Source organism: Chaetomium globosum, genomic scaffold, assembly GCF_000143365.1.
Source record: "Chaetomium globosum CBS 148.51 scaffold_2 genomic scaffold, whole genome shotgun sequence".
Classification (NCBI taxonomy): Eukaryota; Fungi; Ascomycota; class Sordariomycetes; order Sordariales; family Chaetomiaceae; genus Chaetomium; species Chaetomium globosum.
In genome coordinates this window covers 3,331,987-3,355,419 of record NT_165977.1, presented here as the reverse complement: position 1 = coordinate 3,355,419, position 23,433 = coordinate 3,331,987, and the positions used below count along the sequence as shown (strand labels likewise).

At 57.0% G+C, this 23,433-nt stretch overlaps 8 protein-coding genes across 8 annotated transcripts; 3 read left to right on the top strand and 5 right to left on the bottom strand.

The window, feature by feature from the left end:
* Window positions 1–1,555: 1,555 nt before the first annotated feature.
* Window positions 1,556–4,865, top strand: CHGG_03184 (uncharacterized protein; the record flags this gene model as incomplete). Its single annotated transcript, XM_001229699.1, has 3 exons — window positions 1,556–1,858; window positions 1,963–2,337; window positions 2,508–4,865. 3 exons carry the CDS (start codon window positions 1,556–1,558, stop codon window positions 4,863–4,865), a joined length of 3,036 nt encoding a protein of 1,011 aa, XP_001229700.1.
* A 233-nt stretch (window positions 4,866–5,098) lies between these two features.
* On the bottom strand, window positions 5,099–6,365 carry CHGG_03183 (uncharacterized protein; the record flags this gene model as incomplete). Its single annotated transcript, XM_001229698.1, has 3 exons — window positions 5,099–5,281; window positions 5,389–6,165; window positions 6,219–6,365. The coding sequence occupies 3 exons, from the start codon at window positions 6,363–6,365 to the stop codon at window positions 5,099–5,101; spliced, it is 1,107 nt and encodes a 368-aa protein (XP_001229699.1).
* Window positions 6,366–7,597: 1,232 nt separating this feature from the next.
* Window positions 7,598–8,818, top strand: CHGG_03182 (uncharacterized protein; the record flags this gene model as incomplete). Its single annotated transcript, XM_001229697.1, has 1 exon — window positions 7,598–8,818. The coding sequence occupies one exon, from the start codon at window positions 7,598–7,600 to the stop codon at window positions 8,816–8,818; it is 1,221 nt and encodes a 406-aa protein (XP_001229698.1).
* A 242-nt stretch (window positions 8,819–9,060) lies between these two features.
* On the bottom strand, window positions 9,061–10,410 carry CHGG_03181 (uncharacterized protein; the record flags this gene model as incomplete). Its single annotated transcript, XM_001229696.1, has 3 exons — window positions 9,061–9,357; window positions 9,542–10,293; window positions 10,371–10,410. 3 exons carry the CDS (start codon window positions 10,408–10,410, stop codon window positions 9,061–9,063), a joined length of 1,089 nt encoding a protein of 362 aa, XP_001229697.1.
* Window positions 10,411–13,437: 3,027 nt separating this feature from the next.
* Window positions 13,438–15,483, bottom strand: CHGG_03180 (uncharacterized protein; the record flags this gene model as incomplete). The annotated part of the gene is made up of 2 exons (XM_001229695.1): window positions 13,438–15,071; window positions 15,165–15,483. 2 exons carry the CDS (start codon window positions 15,481–15,483, stop codon window positions 13,438–13,440), a joined length of 1,953 nt encoding a protein of 650 aa, XP_001229696.1.
* A 1,769-nt stretch (window positions 15,484–17,252) lies between these two features.
* On the bottom strand, window positions 17,253–18,385 carry CHGG_03179 (60S ribosomal protein L43; the record flags this gene model as incomplete). Its single annotated transcript, XM_001229694.1, has 8 exons — window positions 17,253–17,316; window positions 17,373–17,422; window positions 17,537–17,568; window positions 17,620–17,634; window positions 17,751–17,786; window positions 17,840–17,871; window positions 18,267–18,277; window positions 18,347–18,385. The coding sequence occupies 8 exons, from the start codon at window positions 18,383–18,385 to the stop codon at window positions 17,253–17,255; spliced, it is 279 nt and encodes a 92-aa protein (XP_001229695.1).
* A 782-nt stretch (window positions 18,386–19,167) lies between these two features.
* Window positions 19,168–20,684, top strand: CHGG_03178 (uncharacterized protein; the record flags this gene model as incomplete). The annotated part of the gene is made up of 4 exons (XM_001229693.1): window positions 19,168–19,222; window positions 19,280–19,769; window positions 19,869–20,443; window positions 20,527–20,684. The coding sequence occupies 4 exons, from the start codon at window positions 19,168–19,170 to the stop codon at window positions 20,682–20,684; spliced, it is 1,278 nt and encodes a 425-aa protein (XP_001229694.1).
* A 102-nt stretch (window positions 20,685–20,786) lies between these two features.
* CHGG_03177 (uncharacterized protein) lies at window positions 20,787–22,627 on the bottom strand (the record flags this gene model as incomplete). The annotated part of the gene is made up of 3 exons (XM_001229692.1): window positions 20,787–20,830; window positions 20,880–22,454; window positions 22,507–22,627. The coding sequence occupies 3 exons, from the start codon at window positions 22,625–22,627 to the stop codon at window positions 20,787–20,789; spliced, it is 1,740 nt and encodes a 579-aa protein (XP_001229693.1).
* Window positions 22,628–23,433: the final 806 nt, after the last annotated feature.

Here is a 23,433-nt window from a genome sequence, read left to right as displayed (position 1 = left end):
AACGACGAAGCCACTGGATTATGCTGAGTGGGCAGTGTGTCAACTGGACGCTGCGGGTATCTGCATGTAATTTGGAAGGCGGCAAAGAGTGGGCAGTAAACGGGATGGAAGTAGGGAACAACGAGGCGCGTCATAAAGAGTGAAGCTGTCATTGAACGAGGGTGAGAGCTATGCTCTTCTCGGGCTTGTTCCCCTCACCTCGGTCACCAACGCGGGGTTGATGCGGGATTCATCTCAACCATTCGGCAACCAAGATAAGCCAAGATATATCAAAAAGCAAGGCTGTCGAAGAAACTGAACCACCCTGAATCAGAACACATACCAACACCACTCGGCTCATCAGACATCCCCAGCACGCATCCTACATGCCCTCATTACGAAGTCATCCAAAACCACATCTGCTGTGCAACTGAGCGCAATTGCCCTGCTTCGCAACAGGTATCGCATGTATCACCAAGGAGAGCCCAAGACAAGCCAAAAGTGGAAACCCTTCAGATCATCCTGCAGAGCCGCACCGCACCGCTCGGGCATTAAGTAATACATGTGTATGACCAAGCGAGGTTTGGCAAGTTTTGACGACAGGTCTCGAGGGAAAAGCTGAGAATGCGGGGTTGACGAGGACGGAGAGAGCGAGCTACGGCGCAGCACGCCATACTTTCCGAGTGGCTCCTTCTATCAGTTTTCCAAGCAGAGCCTTCCCAGCCGTATCCGATCTCGATGGAGGCGGGTACTGGTAAACTGAAATCCGGCAGACACGGCCCAGCCTGTTGCACTGAGTGCTTATACGCCCGACCCCAGCCTTCCTCTATCTCTGTCTGCCTCGTTATTGCCCGGTCAAGCAGAGCAGCTCTAAGAGGCAACCACCTTGCACTCTTGAAAACTGGTCCGCCCACCATGTTTCATGCACCTTCTTTGCCCAGCTTCCGAGGATCGAGAGGCAAAAGGCGAGAGCCTCGATCTGCAGCTTCGCTGGCAGCTTACGCCACAATACACGATGCGGCAGTTGATGAATATGCTATCGGTAAGGATGGTGGATGGTGTCTGGTTGCCTCGTCCCTCCATCCCTCACCCCTCATCCCTCCAAGTCCCTGCCGTACATTCCGAGTCTCACAATCGCCCACAGAACAGGATGACACACCTTCTTTCGCATCTGGATTGGCTGTCTGGTTGCGTAACATCAGAGGCTCGTCTCTAGCTACCCTCAAGACGGGCAATATATCTAGCTCCCAAGGCCTTGCCCCATCTCTATGACTGTCTTTCTCCGCATTCCTGAACGTGACAGTTCCTGCTGCGCCTCGATCTACCCCATGCCATCTCATGATTGATCTGCTGTGATTCTGGGGGTTTAATATCAGGGCCATCTATTCACCTGTCATCCACCCGGTATAAGTCACTCCCACTCCGCCCTAGACGCCTTTGCCAAAAGGGGCAGAAGAATTTTCTCTTTCTCCCAGGGCTCCAACCTTCCCCAATACTTTGGGGCTTAAGATACCCCTTTTTGTTCGACCCTGCAATATCACAGTCAAAATGCCCGGAGAAGAATTTATCACCCTCCATGAGGCCCAGCCTCAGCGGCCTTCTTACAACCCAGCAGTCAACCAACCTGCCGTCCTTGCAACACATGGTTACCAAGGCCACGTTGGGCCAACAGCCATCCCGGACCGTAAACGCCGGCGGGCAACAATACCACCCCCATTCGCCAGTCGGGCAGCAGTACTACACAACGCCAGCCCCTGCATCAACGGCACAGTGGCGGCAACGACAATATGCTACAGCGCAGCCTGATGCTCATGTCGAGATCTCCGATCTTCGCAAGGAGCGGCCTCTAACGAACGAGGAAGCTTCGCGAGAAAAGAACGTGAGGCGCACTCTCAATACTGTATAATTCGCATCGTGAGAGACGAAGGGGGCCGTCACGCTAGTGACGGTACAAAACGAAAGCCTTCTTGGGCCCGTGTACAGTTCAGACCAGACCCGAGTACCACAAAGAAGGAAGCCGCTCGCGCAGTCCGCAAGCTCGACCAGACTACCACCTCAGTAACGGAGAAGAAGAGGGATCTTACCGAGGATCAGAGACGCCAGGTCGAGCTGGCCCTTCTCAGCCTGCGGCAAGAGTGGGATGACGAGACGTTCGAAACGGCGCTTGTTCAGCTGGACGATGAACTCGAGGAGAAACCCAAGGAGAGCGAGCGGGAAGGGGAAACAGAGAGGGAGCGGAGGAAGGACAAGCACCGTAAGGAGGACGCCGGCCGGTCTGGTGCCGCCAGGGTGTCCTCCAAGCCGCACTCCAAGCCACACTCCAAGCCAAAACAACCCAAGAAGACCACCACCGAGCGAGTCAGTATCACGGCTTATTTCAAGAGGGCGCCGAGACCTGAGATTGACCTCTTCTCTATTCTGCCGCCACCTAATTCTCAGCACAACATCCACATTGCGGATATGCAGCAAGCGTATTTCCCTGCCAGCAACTCAGCCCGTGAACGGGATACTATCCCCCGTCGCACCAGCAGAATGTTCCCCCACCCCAGATGAACAACCTGCCGCCTCAGCAGAATATCCCACCGCCCCAACAAAATAACCCTCCGCCCCAGCAGGGTATCCCACCACCTCAGCTAAAAAACCCGCCGCTCCAGCCTCCTCCAAGGCCTACCGAGACTAGAGGTCCAAACCCGGCCCACCAAGCTCAGGCCTACGCCCACGATCCAAGAACGGCCCCCGCCCAGGCTCCTCCTCGGAGACCCCCCAACTCGCCCGTCAGGCGAGCTCCTTCCCACCAGCGCTCATCACATCACCGTCGCCCATCCCCACCCATCCGGAACCGCGCTCGTAGCCCGTTCAGTACAGACGAGTCAACCTCCTCCACAGTCTTCTCCGACGCAGACGACGACACAGATTACACGTCCCCCTCGACCCCCTCGTACGCCTCTAGCCGTGACTTCTTCGGTCGGCCACGGCAAAGTTCACGCTACAGGGAGAGCCCAGCACACTACGGTATCCAGCCCAAGTTCCGCCGCGGCAAGCCCCAGGGAGAGGTTCATATTCAGCCACAGCGTTCTCATGAGCGGCGACCTGATCTGGGGGGACGTCAACACACAATTCCGGTCCTTAATCAACAGCCCCTCCCTCGACACATGCCAAACCCGGCGCCGGGGCCAGGGTTCCCTCGGCCAGTACCAGGAAACGCAAACATGGCCGATGCCGTACCACCTGCCGCCCCTTCACAGCCCCCACCGGCTCTGGTCCCAACTGGACCAAGACCAACAGGACCAGCCCAGTTTCCGCCGCCGCCGCCGCCGCCGCCGGCGGGAGCCCAGTCTCAAGGGCGGCTTCCAGGACATAACCCAACCGCTTTCCCAAGCCAGCCCAATCCAACCCCTCCCCCAGGTCAACACAATCCCGAACCTGCGCCGGGGCAGAATGGGCAAGGGTTCCCCGGGGGACCCGGCTCCCACCCACCTCCGAACATGACCCCACGCAATCCCGGGGCCATGAACGGGATGAACGGAATGGGCCAAACGAATCCCAACCAGCCGGTAAACCTGGCCGGCAACCCAGTAAACGGCCCGAACCCGGTAATGCACCCAAGACACTCAGGAAACGCAGGAAACACCGAGGGCAACCCATCCCAAATCCTACCACAAAACCCCGCCCTCAACCCCACCGCCCTCTACGCAAAAGCCTACGCCAAAGGCCGCGCAGACATCCACGAGGAAGCCCTGCATATGGCCGAACGAGTAGCCGAGCGTGTCGTCGCCGCCGCTGTGCCGCTCAAGGCCGAAGGCCGAAGGCGAGGGGCGTCGCCGGTCGTGATACAGGAGGATCGCGGTCGAGGACGTGGCCGCGGCCATGACCGTGACCGCGACCGCGATGACTACAACAACAACAGGGGCAGAGGAAGACGGTCCCCGTCCCGGTCCACATCCACATCCCGGTCTGCGTCCCGATCGCGCTCTCGCTCTCGGAGCCTCGATCGGGACCGGAATACCCGGGACCGACGCCGGGAGGGGAGCCGGAGCGTGAATCGGCGCCGGGATCGCGAGGGCGGCGAGAGGAACAGGAGTAGGAGTCATGAACCGCGCCGGAGCCGTCGCCGTGGCCATCATGACCGAGACCGGTCGCGCAGCGTGGACAGGGAACGGCACCGGGGAAAGACCCGGAGCCGGACCCGAAGCAGCAGATCCCGGAGTCTGGGTAGGCAGCGCAGCGGGAGGGGCCAGACCAGGGATAGAAGTAGAAGCAGAAGCAGAAGCAAAAGCAGGAGTCTGGACCGGGGCGGCGATCGGCATCGGTACCCGAGCGGGGACCGTCATCGCCAACCCGATCGGGGCTGGGATAGCGACAGGCAGAAGGGGCGGCGCGGAGGAGAATGGGGCAGGGAAAGGAACCGAAGCCGAAGCCTCGACCGTGTTCGGCCGCGTTCTCCTCCTCAGTCGCACCGTGGTCCGCGCTCTGGTTTTAGAATCGTCCGCCCCTCGAATGGGTATGCCGTGCCCCGCGATGGTGCGGGGAGGAAGGGGCTAGAGCGGGATATGGATCGGCTGCGGCTGGACGAGCGGGATGGTGTCGGTCTGGGAGACGACGAGTTCTATGGGCAGGGCAGAAACGGGCAATTTCACGGGACACCACCTACTAGGGCGTGGGTAAGGGATGCTGGTAGGGACGCAGATAGGGAGAGGGACATTCGTGCCGAGCGGCTGAGGCGGGATGAGGAGGAGAGGATCAGAGACGATTTTATCCGACGAAGGGATTCAGGGATTGACGTCGGCCCGCCGTTTGGGGACTCGAATCCGTTTGTACCGCAACCTGGGTTTGGGAGGCGGACGGGCATGGGGACGGGCATGCACGTGCGGGTAGATGGCTATTAGTTTGATGCTGGCGAGTTCGCTGTATGGTAATGAATTGATGATGTAGTTAGATGTTGTTCGCTAAAGTTTGCTTACCGTCGCTATCTACCGTCCCTCTTGTTGTTACCGTCACTATCTGCCGTCCCTCTTGTTGTTTATCACGCTCCACGCTGTCCGTCTCGTTTGGTCTTCTGGCTGTTGGCGTGCTTCGGTTGCCAGGTGATTTCATGTTCGGATTTCCGGCCGTTGCTGGGCTACTGGCCATCCCAGCATGTCCGTTTTCGTTTTTTGAACCTGCCGTGTCTGGGGTTCTTGGTAATGCTGTGGTCCCGCAAGAGACTTGTCTGACGATCCTGCGTACTACTGCCCTGACCGAGCCACTTGCTGCGCTCGGGTTTCTGGACGGTACCGGGCTGGTGGCCATCCCAACGTTGTGGCTTTTTAAAACTGCCGTATCTGGGGTAGTTGCTACAACGATGCTCCTGACTGCTGCCCTGGTCGAGCTACTTGCTAGGCCCGGGTTCTCATCCATTGTGCCATATACTTTCCCAGATGCTGCCACTGGGTCGCCAACCTTTGTCGTATTCGAGCTACCAGCGCTGGCCTTATCCCGTTTTCTCCCTAGTGTGGGGTTCTGGCAGCGGGCCGTCACTTTCCACCACAGTAGATTCCTGGCAAAGGCCAGGTCAGTCGCGTTGTCTCCGATAAACGGTGAGCGCCCTACCCAGCCCGGATCGCCCAGCCCTCGAGTCAGCTGGTCGTATTCCTGGTCGCTCAACCGGTTGGACACATCGCAGCGTCTCAACGCGTCGTCTATTGTGCCGCCCAGTGCCAGACAGTTGGCACAAATTCCATGGTAGTAACGCCCGGCGGTGGCGCACACCGGGATGGCCTCGGCGGGTATGTTCGTGGTGATCCTCCGGCGCCGGCAGCGCTGGCATTGCTTGTTGCCGAGCCGGACCTGGCCGTAGAGGTAGACCATGGTTGCAGTCGAGGCGTTCCGCATGTTTGCATCTCGTTGCTGTGGGTTCAAATCGGGACGTTTGGAAATCATGGGTCGGGGATCGAAAGCGGCGAATGGTTCGATATAATCAGAGAATGACCGGTCGGGACTGCAAAAGAACGGCAGGACGAACCACTCGGGGTCTCTATTCATGATAACGGTGGGATTTGGGCTGCGGGTAAGATATGTAGGCCGCAGCGGGGGGCCGGCCAGGTCGTAGAAAATTCCCTTCTCGAACTTCGAGGAAGCAGCCATGGCCTCCCAGTGAGAGTCACTACCGTTAGTTACCCGGGGCCGGCACCATCTGAAGTTGGAGCCCTGGTATGTTTGTAAGCCCCGAGTTTACGAGATTGGGATTCGGTGGCCCATACGTATCTGGCCTCGACGTAGCGAATCCACGCTCTGCTCTCGCCGGTAATGTGTTCCCAAGGGAAGACGCCCAAAATATTACCTGGGCCCCAGCCTTCCGGAAGTAATTCAGATCCCGAATCGTCGGAGTCAGCTAGCGTTATGGCCATGTTAGTGGTACTCGATAGCCTGTTTCGACAAAATGGGAGAGACTTGCATCCACTAGAGGCCAGCGGAATTGAATCCCAATCAGTGCTGTCGCTCGTCGGCGGCACGCTTTCTGTTGACTCCTGTGGAGACTCGGGGGAAGGAGCCATCACGCGGTTTGTAGTTGTTACGGATGCGCGGGTAATGGGGCTCGATACTGATTGCTGGGAGATGATAGGATTTAAGGGTCTTGATTGACGGGTAACCGAATGTTTTAGGTGCCAGGTTCAATCGATGAGAAAATAGAATAACCAAGGCAGTCACTAAAAGAATAAGAGACCAAGAGAAAATGAGGGAGGGCTGTCGGTTGACGGAAAGGGGTCATTGTACTTGGGTACGTCTCGGCGTGAAAAGCGAACCATGTTTCTAATTCTTTTTTTTTTTTTTTTGCTTCCCTTCTTCTTTCCTCAAAGGTTTGTTTCAGTTACTTAGTGGGCTTTTGAGTTGCTTGTTTGCGGTGTGCCAGTCTGTCAAGCGTTCTATTATCCCCTTCCCGGAAGGTATGAATGCCTTTGTGAGCACCAGGCACCTTCCCCAATGCACGTATCATCTTGTTTTTTATCAGCAAACGCTCTCTCGAGCAATTCCATTTCTTTTGCTAGTGTCGCAAACAAGCTTAGGTTTCTCCTGCCTCCTCCCGATTTTGATCATGCAAGTACAGACCTCTCAATGACTTCATGTCGAGCAAATAAGGTATCCCGCTGATTGAGTCCCTACTTTGCTCTCATAACAACCCGCTCCCCTGAAACCTCTCCCAGACCTAAAACTACAGCCTACAAGTCGGCTCTCTACCTCCCTCTACCGAGCGCTAACCTCGCCCTTTTTGCTCTGGCCAATCCACTTAACCACGATTCACCGTTGATGAAGTGTTCGGATGACTCGAGACAACCCACATTGACTTCCTCTCAGCCAACCCTTGCAGAGATAAACTCATGGATGTAGACCGTTTTAACTTCTGGCAAACTCTGCCAACCATCCTAGAGGCAATCTCTTTGGCCGACTCTGTGTCTTTTGATTTGGAAATGAGCGGAATTCCTAATTCAGTCGGGGTCTCTCAACCCGCCGAGTCGACCTTCTACCACCTCGCGGCTGAAGCAGCCAGGTCATTCCAAATTTTGCAAGTTGGCTTGACTTGCCTGTCCTACGATCGCAAGCACAAAGGTCCGCTTCTGAATAGGACTGCCCCCGGCTCGAGATGGCTAACATAACCACAGGATACCGAGCGCGAACCTTCACCTTCCAACTCACCCCAGAGTTCTTCCCACCCAATACAGCATTGGCAAAACTGATCGACCGAAAGCTGGTTCTTTCGTACCGTAGCTTCTTGTTTCTCCAGGAAAACAACTTCTCTTTTGAAAAGACCTTCTTCCAGGGTGTCCCTTACCTTAGCCGTTCGGAGGGAGAACTGGCCAACAGTTTGTATCCAACCAAGCCCCAGCATGCGAACGCACCGGCCGAAGATAGCCCGCCTCAAAAGTCGTGGGACAGCGAATATAGAAAACGGCATCATTCCGTCGTGAGGCAGACCGGCAAGCCCATCAACATACCCCTAGCCCCACACCCTAGGCTAACACCCAACCCAGGATTCCGCTACATCATTGAAGCCCTCATCGGCGGCTCCTTCGCCGACGCCCTCGACCCAGAGCTACTCCTCGACAACAACCACCTCCCACCCACCACCGCCTCCCAACTCCGCCAAAACCTCCACCTCTACGAAGCCCGCCTCCGCGCCCACCGCCCCATCCTCATCGGCCACAACCCCTTCCTCGACCTCTGCTTCCTGCACGAGACCTTCCTCCAGCCCCTCCCCGCCGACGCCCTCGCCTTCCGCCGCGCCACGCACCGCTTCTTCCCGCGAATCATCGACACCAAGCACCTGGCCTGCCAGCTCGGCTGGAAACCGAGCCGCAACCTCGCACAGCTCTATGCCGATCTGGTCGGCAGGGGCTCCAGAATTCACCCCAAACCTCAACATCACCGTCACCACCACCACCAGCAGCCGCCGTCGCCACCACCCTTCTCTATCATCCCCGAGCCGGGGTTTGACCCCCGCGAGCGTGGCATGGCCCACAGCGCAGGGTTCGACAGCTGGATGACGGCGGTGGTGTTTGTGGTATTGTCGGGGCGGGTTTTGACTACGGGGGATGGTGGTGGTGGCGGTGTGGGATCTTTGATTCCGCCACCACCGCTGCGTGGGCTGCGTCGGGACGGGGGAAAAGGGAAGGGGGATGAGTTGTTTCGGGAGCTCTGTCCGTTTGGTGGTGGTGGTGGTGGTGGTGGTGGTGGTGGTTTGAAGGGGGGTGGTGAGCGGCCGTCATCGTCGTCGCAGTGGGATGGGGAGATTTGGAGGAGGTATGGTAATAAATTGCGGATGGGGGCTGTTGGGGTGATGGATCTGGCGCGGGAGGAGAGCTGAGGGAGTGGCTGGGTAGTCTTTGTTCATATCTGCATTTGCCCTTTGATAGTCTTTTGGGTGTGATGGTTTCGCTGTCCTGCTGTCCCGACTGCGGCGGCGATTGAACCGAAATGGACAGTTGATACATAGCGTACATTTCTAGATTACAATACACAAAAACAGAGCGCGCGAGAAGTGGCCCCGCTTGCTATGTCTTGCCAACATCTAACCCCCCTCCCCCCACCCCAATCTCCCCACCGTTTCTACCTCAGATCCATCATGCCGCGCACGCTGTGGTAATATTCCTCCGGCAGCACCTCCTGCAGCTCCTCGCGGGTCAGCCACTTGAAGTCGGTCAAGCCGTGCTTGTTGCCGGCGAGGTCGGCCTGGCCCGTCATGATGCGGCCCTTGAGGAAGAAGGTCTTCGCGCCGCGGTCGACCACCGTCGTGCCGTCCTCGCCGACCACGGGCTTGACCACGTGATGCGCGACGGGCACTCGGCCGACAACCCACGTATTCATATTGGGGCCGGCGGATTCGGTTATGACCCGGGCGGCGGCCTGGGGAGTGGTGTTAGTATTGGTGGGTGTCGTTTATGGTTTAGGTTATGATGGGGGGTGGGGGGTGAAGAAAGGGAAAATAACGAAAAAAAGGCAAGAAAAAAAAAAAGAAAAGGGCCGGGTCAAACAAACCTCATGCAGCGTCTCCTGAGTCTGTACCCAACCCCGTTGGGAACTCCCACACCTCCCTCTTTTTCTTCACCCCCCCCACCACCTCCTCCCACTCCCGCCTCACCACCAGATACAACGTCCTCTCCATGGCGCGATCCAGCCTCCTCACATCCCCCTTCTCATCGGCCTCACTCCTCCTCGGCGCGGGCCTCTCGACGGGGACCCGCTCCTCGGGCGCGATCGGCTCGCCATCCTCACTAACGCGGACCTCGGCGTCGGCGAGCAGCTTGTTGACGAGCTCGGCCGGGTCCGACGTGGTGCTGCCCGTCAGCAGCTCGTCGTTCCAGGCCATGCGCCCGCGCGGGTTGTACCGCCCAATGTCCTTGGCCGGCACCCCGTGCCGCTCCGCCAGCTTGATGCGGAAGTCCAGGTCCGCCGCCGTGTCCTGCTTGAAGTAGAACTGCCGTCGGAAGGGCGCAGTTAACCGCTCGTTGAGCCGCTTCTGGTAGAAGTAGAAGGCGGATTCGAAGGGGGTTTGTTCCCGTGTCAGGAGCGGTGCCCGCGTGAGGATCAGGGATGATTTTATGAGGTAGAGGGCCGTCTCTGGGTTGGGGTCCGTCGAGGGGGTTATGGTTGTGGTTGTGGGAGGGGTTGGTGTTGATTCGGGGGTGGTGGTGGTTTGCTGCGCGGTGGCCGGTTCGGCGGAGTAGTAGCGGCGAGAGGCTAGGGGAAGAACGGCGGAAGCCCGAGGGACTGTTCTTGCCGTCGTTGCTATCCTGGGCCGGGGCGCTGGGCGAGCACACTGGGTGCAGACTCGGTATGAGCCTGGGAGGGGGAGGAGGTTAGGTCAGCCAACATTTCCAATTGATGTCAATTTCAAAAGAAAAGAGAAGATAGCTTACCCCTCAGCAGGGCTGACCCTCTACCTGGCGCCGACATCATGGTGGTGGTGTTGTGGTTTGGTCGAACCCACACAGCCAGGTGCTGTATGTAGTCGATTTCACTATGGGACCTCTCCGTAACCCTTCAAAATCGCGGCACCGAACCGTGAACTTTTTCCATGCCGGGCCGGTGACCCGCTTTTCTCATCCCACCACAGTGCCTACACACCGCCTTCTTTATCCAGCCTAGCGCCTAACCTGACGCACGGACCATCTCCCACTTGCCATGTTAATTTTGTCGATTCGAATCCCGAAAAGTTTTCTCTTTCTCTTTTCTCTTCACGGCACCAATCCTTATCATCAAGACTGTTTCTCACCTCCAAAACGTCCTGACCATTTACAGGTGCCCAGAGGGATATGCGGCTGATTCGCTAGCGGTGCCTGCGCCGAAAGGCTATACTCCTACCGGGTTGCTGTTAGATAGTTGCCGTGAACATGCCAAAGGGTAAACATTTTCTCGTTGCGAGTCGGGTTGGGTCGGTCTAATGACACACATTCCAGCATCATTGTTGCATGGACCTGCCTGGGAAATGCAATGCTTTCATACTTTGGTCGACTAGGCCCGGGTCCGATGCTGTGTAACCAGCAGGCTATTTTTACGTTTCTTTGCGGTTCGGATGGTGGCCAGGTCCCCAATTCGGGTCCCGCCTCACCATTGAGAAGAGGGCTCGAAAACATGGACTCAGACCCAATCCCAAACCAACGCCGTTGATATGGTGCGCCAACCAACCTCACCAATTCCCCGCCTATTGCGATCACGGCCCGGCCGTCATTGAGGGCATATAGACCACGGCGTTCCCACCCCAAGCCCTATTACCCCTCCACACCAAACCAGCCGCGTAACTTCTCCCAAGCCCGTTTACCCATCCCGCATCTCTTGCGGAGACACCTTCGGCACCACTCGCGGCCGACTACGGCGTCTTCGTAGCAGGGACCACACTTTTTGCAGATGCATGTGTCCAGCCCTGGCACGTCTCCAGTGAATTCCTTGATGGTGGTCACGATGGGCCTCCCGCCGCGTGGTATGCGCTGCTCGAAGTCGTCCATGCTCCGTCGTGTTGTGAGGTATGGACTGCTAGTGGCTGAGAATGGTGGCGAGGGAGTGCATTGCCAACGCCGATTAACACTGGAAGGCATTACTTCCCAGAGTGACTTCACCGAGTGGTCTTTATAACTATGTAGTAAGCGAGGGGTGTTCCTTTGCCCAGACCACGTACGTTACAGCGTGTAAGTCATGCAAAGCATCACGGGTGGCCTCAGAAAGTTTGGACGGTGTTGGTTTGCGTGGCTACGGACCTTGCTAACAATGGTGGTATATCATGAGGCTTGCTTTTAGCGAGTTACTCGTCAGCAGTTGTCTCCAGCCCTTTTGCCTGAAGATTTGATATACGAGTCGCGATACATCCACCCGTGCCTCACTCTGGGACTCTCAATCATGACTTGCTACCCACAAAGCCCACCTCATGGTCAACTTAACCCGTGTTCCGGAAGTGGGATCCCACAGGCAGGTCTGGCATCATACCTCAACATCGAAAAACCGGGACAATTACGAGGCCCCTATTGAGCCCACGCTATGTAAATTGATCTCTATAAAGAAATTAGTGCCATGGCCATCCACACCTTTCACCCGGTTCTCATGATTCACTCCTCCGCCAAACGCACCAGACTATCATCCCTAAGCCACCCTCCACAAAGCCAAACTGATAGAGGGAGGATAGACCCCACCCCCCAATTCAATCGTTGATACACTCGTCACAGATCCCCCCCTTGGTGCTAACCTTGTTATCGCACCAGCACTTTTCACAAGCACGCGTATAGTCATTGTCCACCCTCGCCACCTTCCGCACCTTGCCGGCCGAACTAGAAGACGGCATCGCGTACTCTTTTCCTATTCTCTTGCAGTTTCCCGCGGCACTGGGTCTGTTGGGCTTGGATCAAAGCACCTCAGGACCAGCCAGGAGTTGTCCTCTGGCTCGGGCTTGGGTAGGCCGAGGTAGTCTCCAGTTCGGGGCAGGGTATTTGATTCGGGCAACCTTGGACTTGAAGATGGAGGTGGTCCGGCGGTACGTATGTAGTTCGACAGGAGCCTGCCGGGTCCGTACTTAGTGTACGTGAAGAAGGTAGGGACTGCGGTGTAAAGTGGTGACTTGAAAGTTGGGCCTGGTAGCAACCGGGGCAGAAAGGGGAGTTCTGGATCGGTCTCAGCCCTGACCATAGTTGTGTTTGAGTAGGACACACGCCGAGAGCCATGTAACAACTAGGCTCTGCCGCGGTTTAAGAGCCCTATAAAACTCCGCGTTGACCTCTCACCTAAGAAGCCACCTCCCTACAGTATCTCCAGACCTCTACACGAAGACCGCCTCTCCACGATCATATCAGCACTTGTAGCCGTAACCATTATCGGTGGTTAGGGATCTTCGCGGGAAATGAATGGCAACAACTTCTGCTTCATCAATATGACATGCAATTCTGTTGTTGCCAGCTGAGTCCTCGGATGGCTGACCATCCATGCACCTGCCACTGCATAACTGTGACCTCAAAGTATAATACATATACAAAGCCGCCCTTTTTTAGGCATCCACACATTCGCCACCCCGACCAAAAACACAAACACTCCGGAGCTATCCCGCACCTGCTAGTATGCATGTTTACCAGATAGCTAAGTTAAAACTCATATGCCCAAAACCCAACCGCCGCCGACGCCTTTGGCTGAAACACACCAGATCAGAAGGATAAGAAAAAGATACGAATCGCTGGTACCCCCTCATGAACCCGCCCCCGCCCAGTAAACCATCCAGATATTGTCCGTTGGGTATCCTATCCAGGTCCCGTTGTTTGTCTCGTGACGAACAAGCCAGCCGGCCCCGATGCCCCGAAACGCCGCCACTAAAGGCCCATTCAAGATAAGAAATCATCCCATTGTCAACCGTCATCCCGGTCATGGCTGTGTCATGATCATGCTGTTTGTGCTGTGTTCCATTGTTTCGCAGTGAAAGCCGGAGAGCCGCGATTGCGCCTTCCTGACTCTCTAGGCCTTGAGAGAAGCGACGGCACGTGCAACCTCCTGCGTCGCCAGCCTCTCCCAGCTTTGTTGCATGTCCTCGTTGATTTCCGGGTTTTTGACTTCATCGTAGATCTTGCGAGAGATGTCGCGGTTGATGGTTTCGTATTGCTCCGCCGTTAGCTGCTTGGAACGCCAGTGCGGTTTTAGCGCGCCTCGCACAATTTTACTAATGTTCTCCTTCATCTCAAAGGGCAGGGGTCGCGCGGGTGATGTGTTGCTCGACCGGGACGGCAGGATACTGTTGTGCGTCCGTCGAGGCTGCGGTTGCCGGAGCTCCAGCGCGCCGTGCCGACGAGACGAGTGCTGTCTACGGCCCCGGTGCTCCGAGTCGCTGTTGTCAGGCGAAGACTGGGGCTCTCGGCGGCTTGCTCGCTGGGGTGACGATGATCGTGATTGCTCCGCTGTGTCCAATGATAACCCTCTTGTCGGGGTATAAGACGGCGCGGCGTAAAGGGGTGCGATGTGCGAACTCAGCGTCATGACTGGGGAGCTGGCACGGTTGGGTGGCGGCGTGATCGAGCCATGGCTATGCGCGGGCGATGGGGCGTCATTAACACCCGGAATCGGCCCAAACATTTGCAACAGAGTGTCTTCGTCCGACGGCGTGCTCATTTCCACCTCTTTAAGTAATGATGATAAAAATGAGGGCGGCCCGCCACCCGCGCTAGTCGCACTATTGTTCAATGCTGAGCTGCTCTGCTGCTGTGGCTGCTGTAGTTGTTGCTCTATTTGTTGCTGCTGCTGTCGGCTTGATGAGCCGGGATCGCGGGCCACAGACGAAGATGATTCGCCGTTCGTGAGTGGTAACCGCCTGGTGCGAGGCCGCTTCAACTTCCTCTCAGGTTCGTGGTGTGGTTCCTCCTCGTTTGGCTCAGCCGTGGCGGAGCGTGATTTGCGCTTCCGCGAATCCATATCCCTAGCCTTCTCCAAGGCGCCCCAGGCAAGCCGTTCCTCGCGGGTCGGTGGGCTGGGTTGGGGGCGTTCCACCCACCGAGCCATGTTGTTCAAAAAGACGTCCCTCGCACCCAAGCGGGCCGCAATGTTAAGGCGTTGTTGCCAGCGCTCGTGCTCCTCCCGTTCCCGCTCGCGTAGTTGGCGAGATCGTTGCAGGCCCTCGAACACGGCTGAGTCATCCTCGTCCTGGTAGTCAAGGTCCAACTCGAGTGCATCCCAGACGCGACCTGTGATCCGGCCCCACGCCCCCTGCCATTCGTCGGACCGTGCTCGTTGGCGCGCGCGCCGCATGCTAGCTTGGGTACGCGGGAAGTAGTAGCCCCGGCCGGAGAAGCCCCCGTCCCCATTAGGGACATTGTCTACCGGTTGCATCACGTCTGGGCCGAGGGCGTGCTCGCACTCCATGCAGAACCAGGGACCCCGCGGAACGTCGTCAAGATCTACACACTGGGTGTGGTAGGCGGCATCGCAGCCGTCGCAAAGTAGGAGCACCTCCTCGTCACCGGCCGAGTTGCAGACGGGGCAACGCCTCCCCGGAATTTCTGGCTGGTCCACCATCTCCTCCATCCATTCTCGGGGATCGTAATCGGGCACCACGGGGGCCTGCTTCTTGTCCTCGACTTTACGAGTAGATAGGTACTTGCCTATGACCGAGTGTGTTAGTCGATCGCGTTCCGCAACAACCAAGATAGTGAAGTCGAGGGCAGCCGGGGGTGGCGTAGAGGGGGCGAACTTACCTCCAACCTTGTCATAAACAATGACGGTATGGAATGTCTGGCGGCAGATGGGGCAGCTGTTTGCCTTTTCGGTCCATTCCCGAAGACAGGCGTCGTGCAGCATGTGGCCGCACACCTCGATTTTGGCTACATTTTTGTGGGTGATGTGTTCTGGCGCGTTTTCTTGGTTTGGTTTGGCGAGTGCATCGGCATCTTCAATGGCGAGGCGTTCGTGGTGGTCCTTGAGCAGCTGCTCTTCTGCAGGGTCTAGCGGGGTCGAGATAGCGGCGCTGGTCTCAACCTCCAGGGGGTCGAGACAGACGATACACTGATCAGCCATGGCTGACGGGGAGTCGTGGACAACCCAAATAAGGAGTCAAAATCGATAGGTAGAAAAGGGGTTTGAAATTTTGAATTTATGCCGTTATCAATTTTTGGCTCGAAATTGAGAAATTGACAGCTGTGTCGATACGTGCTGCTGTCCCAGTCTCGGATCGTGATAGCGTTGTGTTGCGCTTAGGTAGGCCGATAGGGTGCTTGCACAGGGAGAAGGTGCTGAGTGGGTGGCCGCACCGGGTTTGAGTTGCAGGCGGCGGGACGAGAAGTGGACCACTGAAATGCGGCAGGAAGCGCAGTGGGAAAAGTGTGAGAAAGGAGGAAAGAGTGCTGGCCAGAGAGGTGCTCGCCCTTTTGCATCGTCCCGCAAGCTTCGGGGTGGCAGCCAATCAACAGTCTTTCATAGTGCAGGGTAGCAGTGCCCGTGGCATCCAGGCTGGCGAGCAATTCCCGGGGCCAGCTGACTGTCTCTTTCACAAGACAAGGCCGGGGGAGGGGGGAGAATGTGGCTGGACAAACCTACCAAGCCCAGGATGAATGAGAGCAGTCAAGTGTGAATGTGTACGCGATCATTCGTATGCTGGCTGGTGTTGTAGCTTGCATCCACTTGGTGATATATCCGAGGTAGGAGATGGCGATGACGGGGATGGTGTCGCACGCCATTGGATGTACTTCGTATGTAGCTGCACTAAGTACCGTTGTGAACGGCGAATAATAAGAACATTCAAGGTACATGTGCCCACAAGTGAGGGAGAGGGTCAGTCAACCCTGGTGCTGGCTTGTGGGTTGGAGTTACAATACGAAGTAAATCAACTGCTTCGCCATTAACCTGCATCACATCGGTCACCTCGTTGAATTACTGGATGCATCGTGGTTTCGGGTCAAGTGGACCATGCGGAGTGTCCAGGCTATCAACCTCCAACACCGAGCCGTCTCTATTTCAACAACTCATGTACCTCGCAATTTTGTGCCACTTATTAGGGTACGGAACGTCTAATTACATAGGTAGCTTTGTCGAAGCGAACCGATAGCTGTTCTCTTGCCCGGACTGGGATGCGCGGCTTCACTTCATCCAGATCGGGTACGGAAGAACGGAACGTTTGAGACAGTTCCCGCTTGCCAAGCCCATACCGAGCATCTGATTCCGTCATCCGATTTTGCACATAATTCCCTTGGTACCTAGCTGGCCTGCTGAACATCAGGGTACTGGTGTCGGTGAATTTGAACACGGTCGATTCGGTAACCCGATCCAAGCCCGAGACAAGATCTCCCCAATCACGACAACCCGTGCCTCTGCGTGGGGGGCCTTGTTGTGACGGTCCAGGCACATGTTTCCCTGGTGCCGGGAAAGGACAATCGCCGCGGATTCACATTCGGCGATTACGACTCAGGTGGCGTGGCAGGTCATGCTGAAGTGGGGAACCAAAGCTCGTCAGCACCGGCCGGGCTTCACCAGAGGGCAGCGAGGGCGCTGCGCTACCAAGAGCGTAGCCAATAAATGTGTCATGGACATTTGACAACTGCAAGGTCTAGAATCCGGCGACCGTGACGGCCTCTCCCCAGTTATCGTCGTAAAGGGGGGCCGCGGTGCCAGTTTGGCTCTCGCCCGCATCATATAAGTGACATCGTGACTCGAATCCGGGGACTCGTCGTTGCTCAAAGAATTGTCATTGATCGACCCGCCGTACCCAACGGCTGAATGTGTACCGCAGAGCCTCCGTTGTCCTTTTCCTTGACACCAAACCCGAAAGCAAAAGCACGCCCAGCCCTCCTCTAAACCTCGGTGATCTCGCGGAGACGGCGGAGAGTTGACCGCATAGCAGCCGCCGCAGGGGTCCTACATCGTTGGTTAGACTTGGCTTTAGCCGGTACCAGGAATCCACAGTCACTCACGCAACAGTGTAAGCACCACCAGCCATAGTCTTCTTGCACGACTTGCAGTTCTGTCGAGGTTGAGTCAGTCATATGCCAACGCCAAAGTCTGCTGCAGCCTAGTGTTGCGGAGCGGCGTGTGATTCGCAGCCGTAACCCTAGGCGCACCACACCAGGAGTCTTACCCAGATGCCAACGGCCGAACGACGAACGGTGTCTGTTGATGAATTAGGTCAAATTCTAAATTTGGAAGACCAAATTTACTCACTCTTTCCGCAGAATGCTGCGCAAGGGAAGTGTATGTTAGTAAAATTGATCAAGCCGGGCGCCGAAAACGATGCCGCCATTGTTAAGATGTAACGTGGCGGCGCGGCTGCTATCTTTCCTGGGGGTACATACTGCAGGTGTACCTGGCGTGCTGGGAAACTTCCTGCTCTATGGGATTGTTAGCAAGTGATGTCGGCCGGGCGATGGGGGGTAGAGCTTACTCTTGACGAGCTTACGGAGCGAAGCACCGTATCTAATATGGCATTAGCATCATGCCCAGGGCCAAGTGAACCGTTGCGCCTTCGACAGAGTATCCGATCGGTCTTGACCCGCCCAATGGCTGGATGAGCGGTTCAACAAGCCGAGCCGCCCAGTTCAGTCGGGGGAGGACGGGAGGCGGTACTGCGCGGAGCTCCCTTCTTTGCAAACCGGCCACGCAGGTGCCAACAACTCTCTGAAAGCTGGGCGCTTCATTTGTAACCCCCCGCTATCCCTGGACGACCCAACCCGCGATAAATCCCCCGGCCATTCCCAAGCTGGCAAAATTTCTGCCTGCACACCTCCATTGGAGACCGATCGGGTACGAAAAGCAGTGTTGTCGTCGAAGGCGCATCGGGAAGTTAACTTAGGAGATGTTGGATCACGAACCTTGTGCCGTACTATTTTCTAGAGTCAGTGGGCTACGATCACACCAGAAAAATGGTTTGTGAATTATTGCGATAACTTACCTTGCCGGAGATGCCGACCTTCTTCGTGCGCTTAGACATCTTGACTGGTTTGAAGGGTGTGGTACGTAAACTTCAAATGGGCGACTCGCTGGGTGTTGGCGGGCGTCGACGATTTTGAGAAATGTGTACTGCAATTTTCTGGTGTGCGGCCGGGGGGTGCAAAAACGCGGGATCTGGCAGAACCGTTATCCCGAAAAGCTGCCAGGAAAGCGGGGCGGGGCTTCAGCCCAAAGCCCCAGCCAAATCATTTTATGTGAGATTGCTTGGCAGTGGGCGGGGCTTGCTGAATCGATTTGGGCGTTGCCTGCCGGCGAAGCAACTGCATCCAAGCATGGAAGTTCGCTTGTCGGAGTTATCCCATGGGTGGAAACATCAGCCGCCCAGCCGCCACAAAGAATGAATGGATGTGATCAAATCGGTCAATCCGCTAGCACGGTGGTGGCTTCCTAATCTAGCAAAGTTGAGCATGAAACAGTTCGCCATGCCCTGGACCTCGGCTACTCTTGGCGGTGAAAGGGGCTGTCGATGATGTCGTCAAAGGGAGAAACAGCGGGTCAGGAACCTATGATCAGCTACAATCGTGAGTTGATCGTCAATTCTACCTAAACATGCACACACTTCTATCGAACCGAACTCACTCAATTTTCCATTGCCGTTCCCTTAGTGAGCCCATGTTTCTAAAACGCTCCTAAACCACGTAATTGCGATCTCTGTACTTCATAGACGGGGGACTTCTTGAGCGTGGAACCCTTTTGCAGCTCGGAATAGCTTCAAATAAAAAAAAAAGTGGGTAGAGCTATCTCACAACAGATTCCTTCATCATGCCATCTAAACAACACGACCGCCAATACGACATTGTCGTTTTTGGTGCTACCGGTGAGTCCACACTGCATGCATCCAAACATGGCATCCAACAAGACTGACTCAGGCTAGGTTACACCGGAACGTACACTGCCCAGTACATCACCACGCATCTGCCGACCGACCTGAAGTGGGCGGTAGCAGGCCGCTCCCAATCCAAGCTCGAGGATGTGGTTGCCGAGTGCAATAAGCTCAACGCCGACCGGGTGCAGCCGGGCATCGAGATCTGCAACCTGACGGACTCCGACCTGGCGGCCCTCGCAAAGAAGACCTTCATTCTCATCACAACCGTCGGCCCCTACGGCAAGCTGGGCGAGCACGCCTTCAAAGCCTGCGCCGAAAATGGCACGCACTACCTCGACGTGACGGGCGAGGTCCCCTTCGTCGCCAAGATGCTCAAAAAGTACGAGTCCACCGCCAAAGAAAGCGGCGCCCTCATGTTCCCACAGATCGGCATCGAGTCGGCACCCCCCGACCTCGTCACCTGGTCGCTCGCCTCCTTCATCCGCTCCGAATTCTCCTCTCCGATACGGGACGTGACTGTGTCCATCCACAACCTCAAGTACGACCCTCCTCAACCCTCCTCAACCCTCCTCGACTCTCACCTCAACCCTCCTCAACTCTCACCTCTCCCCATGACTGACTAACCCCCTCGTTCCAGATCCGCCCCATCAGGCGGCACCATCACCACCGCCCTCACCATCTTCGAATACTTTACCCTCTCCGAACTCCGCGCCGCATTCAAACCCTACGCCCTCTCCCCCCTCCCCCGCAACACAGGTAACAACAACAGCAGCAACACCCCCCGCCCCAAACGCAGCCTCCTCACCACCCTCACGGGGCTAATCCACATCCCCACGCTCGGCCTCCTCACCACCTCCCCCGCCGCCAGCACGGACGCGGCGCTCGTCCAACGCACCTGGGGCCTGCTGGGCACGGTCCCCTCGCGCAAGGCCCAATGGTACGGCGCCAACTTCTCGTTCCGCGAGTACCTGCGGCCGCGCGGCTGGGTGCGGGGCATCGCGATCCACTACGCCCTGCTGGCGCTGGGCCTGGTGATGGTGACGCCGTGGCTGCGGCGGGCGGCGGCGCGCTGGCTGTACCAGCCCGGGGAGGGGCCGGCGGCGGAGGTGGCGCGGGGGGATGAGATTGAGTATTGGGGGGTGGGGGTGAGGGATGGCGGGGTGGGGGAGAGGGCGGTTTGTAGGGCGGGGTTTAGGGGGAGTGCGTATTATTGTGAGTGTTTTTTTCTTCTTCTTTCTCCTTTTCTTTCGGTGTGGTGATGGGGTGGTTTTTGCTAACGTGCGTGCGGGAAATAGTGACGGGGATTTTACTGGCTGAGGCTGCGTCGACTCTGCTCGAGGACGACGTCGACCTTCCTGGTGGCGTGTATACCGCTGCGTGTCTGGGCCAACCGTATATTGACCGGCTGGACCGTGGCGGGTTCCATATTGAAACGAAGCTTTTGGAGGATTGAGTTGTTAGAGCTAGAAGGTCAATACGGTTTCTTTCACCAAGGGAGGGGCTTCCCACAGTTTGGATACTGTATATACGGAGTATATTGCTCTAAGTACAAAAATCAGGGTATCATCTTGAAACACAGGCTCTCTCTCGCCCTTCTAACTATGCACGCTTGAAACAGAAACCAATGCCAACTTACTCTTCGGTCGACTCCACCACTTGGACCACCACATGCTCGCAGCATCCGTCTCCCCCATCACTATCACCTGTCCTCCCCCTTCTTGTTCCCCCTCTTCTTCCTCCGTTTCCTCGTCCCCCTCATCCTCCGCAAAAACTCGCTTCCCCACCCCGTCGAGCCGATAATCCTCCACCAACAGGGCCATCCCCAGCACCGGCCCGCACGCCACCAGCGCAACCCACAACAGGACGGTGATAGTCTCTTGGTACGACCGGCCGATGGCCTCCCGCTCGGGGCTGCCCCAGGCGTAACTGCAGGCGACCACGACACTCGCATAGATCTTGTCGGCTTCACCGCGCACGTTCTCGGGCAGGTAGGTCCTCAGCTTGCCGGGGACTAGACGACCCCACACGGCGCCCGACACGGCAGACCCAACCGCACCGCCGACTTGGACCAGGGTCAAGAAGGACGCGGTGGCGACGCCGACATACTGCTGCGCGTGCCCTTGCCCATGGACATCCGTGCTCGCAGCGGCAGCCTGCACGATCAGTTGAGTGGCGACGTGCATCAGGCCGGCGCCGGCGCCAAGCATAGTTTGGGCGGCGAAAAGGGAGACGGTCGACGCGTCGCGGGTGCGGGTGTGCAGGAGGACGGTGATGGCAACCGTGTAAAGTGCCGCGCCGGTGAGAATGAAGGGCCGAGGCCGTGGGGTGGATAGGCGGCGGATAATGAGCGAGGCGAGGAGGGCGGAGATGGTTGAAGCGAAGGAGAAGGTCTGTGTGATGGGCCCCGCGCGTGAAACGGGCAGGTTGAGGGCGACAAGGAGGTACGAATAGAAGTAGGGCTGAACGGCGATGTAGAAGACGGCGAAATAGAAGAAGCCGAGGGCGCAGCCGGCGCAGAAGGTGCGGGATTTGAGGAGCTGGAGGGGGAGCAGAGGGTGCGGTGCGCGAGACTCCCAGAACGGGAAGAGAATCAGTAGGACGATTCCTATAAAGATCATGAACAGGAGTTTGGGGTCGTGCCATCCGGACGGCGAGCGCGAGACAAGGGTGAGGGGGATGAGAATTAGGGAGAGGCCACCAGAGAGGAGGAGGGTGCCGCCGACGTCAAGATCGTGGAAGAGCCGTTTTGCTGCTACTCGTGGGGATTCGCCGTCGCCGGTGGGATCCCAGCGCCGCTTTTTGGTAAGGAGTCCCATCCGCTCAGCTTTCCGGCCGTTGAGAAGCAGGCTTAAGGCAAGCGGAAGGAACGCGATGGGGAGGATCACGGCCCAGATGGCGTAACCCAATCGCCAGGTCGAATTGGCCAAGATGAAAGCGGCGATGGCAGGACCAATCCATACCGTCACGAGAAAGGGGCTGTCTGGGAGACTAGAGAAGAGGGCACGGTTGAGGAAGTCGCTGGTGTCGGCGATGAAAACCTGTTGCAGGATCTGGAGGCCTGTCGACCCGGCCGAGTAGAAGATTTGGGCGGAGGCGTATGTTTGGACGTTTTGCGAAGCTGCCATCTGGATATAACCCAGGACGCACAGGAGGACGGAGATACAGAATGCTTCTAAGCGGCCGAACACGTCCGCAAGCTTGGCCATGGGAGGTTTGATGACGGCTATCCAGGTCAGCGAAGAGAAGTGGTGATGCAGGGAGCACCTTGCACGCACCATTTACGACGCCCTGGACGACATAGACGGTCGACAGCAGTGAGTGGTTGTTGAAGGAGCTCACGGCAAACGCTGCCAGAGAATATGTGACCTGCCCTTCCAGTGACACGGTGAAGGCCATGAGGAAAATGCTGTCAGAGTGTTAGCGGCAAGTCTACTGAGTCCTTCTTCCTATATCATCAAGCCCACCAACCTCATATAAGCGACCACCAATCCCCATTTCGACCACGTCCGGGCGACCGCTTCGATACGCCGGACGCCGTCCTGCACATCGGAATCGGAGTCGCTCGCACTATCTGGCCCGGAACTGGCCGGGGTGTCTATTACTGCGCCATATTCACGAATGTCGCATTGCCCCGGAATGAGTAGCGCCCGGACATCATCGTCGCCTGCCGTCATGGTCTAGGCGGTTGAGTTGAGTGCGCAAATGGGACTCCTTGATGCCGCTGTTTCCCGCCAGGCACATCCGTGGCCACCGTGCCTACACGTTAAGTTTCCCAAGCTGACAGAGAGCATTTAGCGCCCCCATGAATCTGCCACTTGTAATTTGAGGCAGAGGTTGAAAACGGAGCGGGTTGTTAACGGGGGGCGGTTGTTGCGAAGGGAGACAGGTCCAAAACGAAGAATAACGAAAAAAGAAAAATCTCAAGCCTCCGACTTGAAGAAGAAACACAAGGCAGGCATGAAAAGCGAAGATCGGTTGTTTAATCAGGGGTCTGGCATTATTTGACTCACGCCGCTGAGCCCCTTTCAGCTGCCCGCCCTTGTGTCCCCCACGTCCAAATCAAGCCGGATTGGATGCAGGTTTCAGATGTGTTGTCCAGTAGCAAGTCGGACCCGGCAATAGGATTTGGTTGCCAGTTGCCGACCTGACCCGACTCAAAAGCACCCGCACTGGCTGGAACAACTGGCAAACTGGGCAGGGCC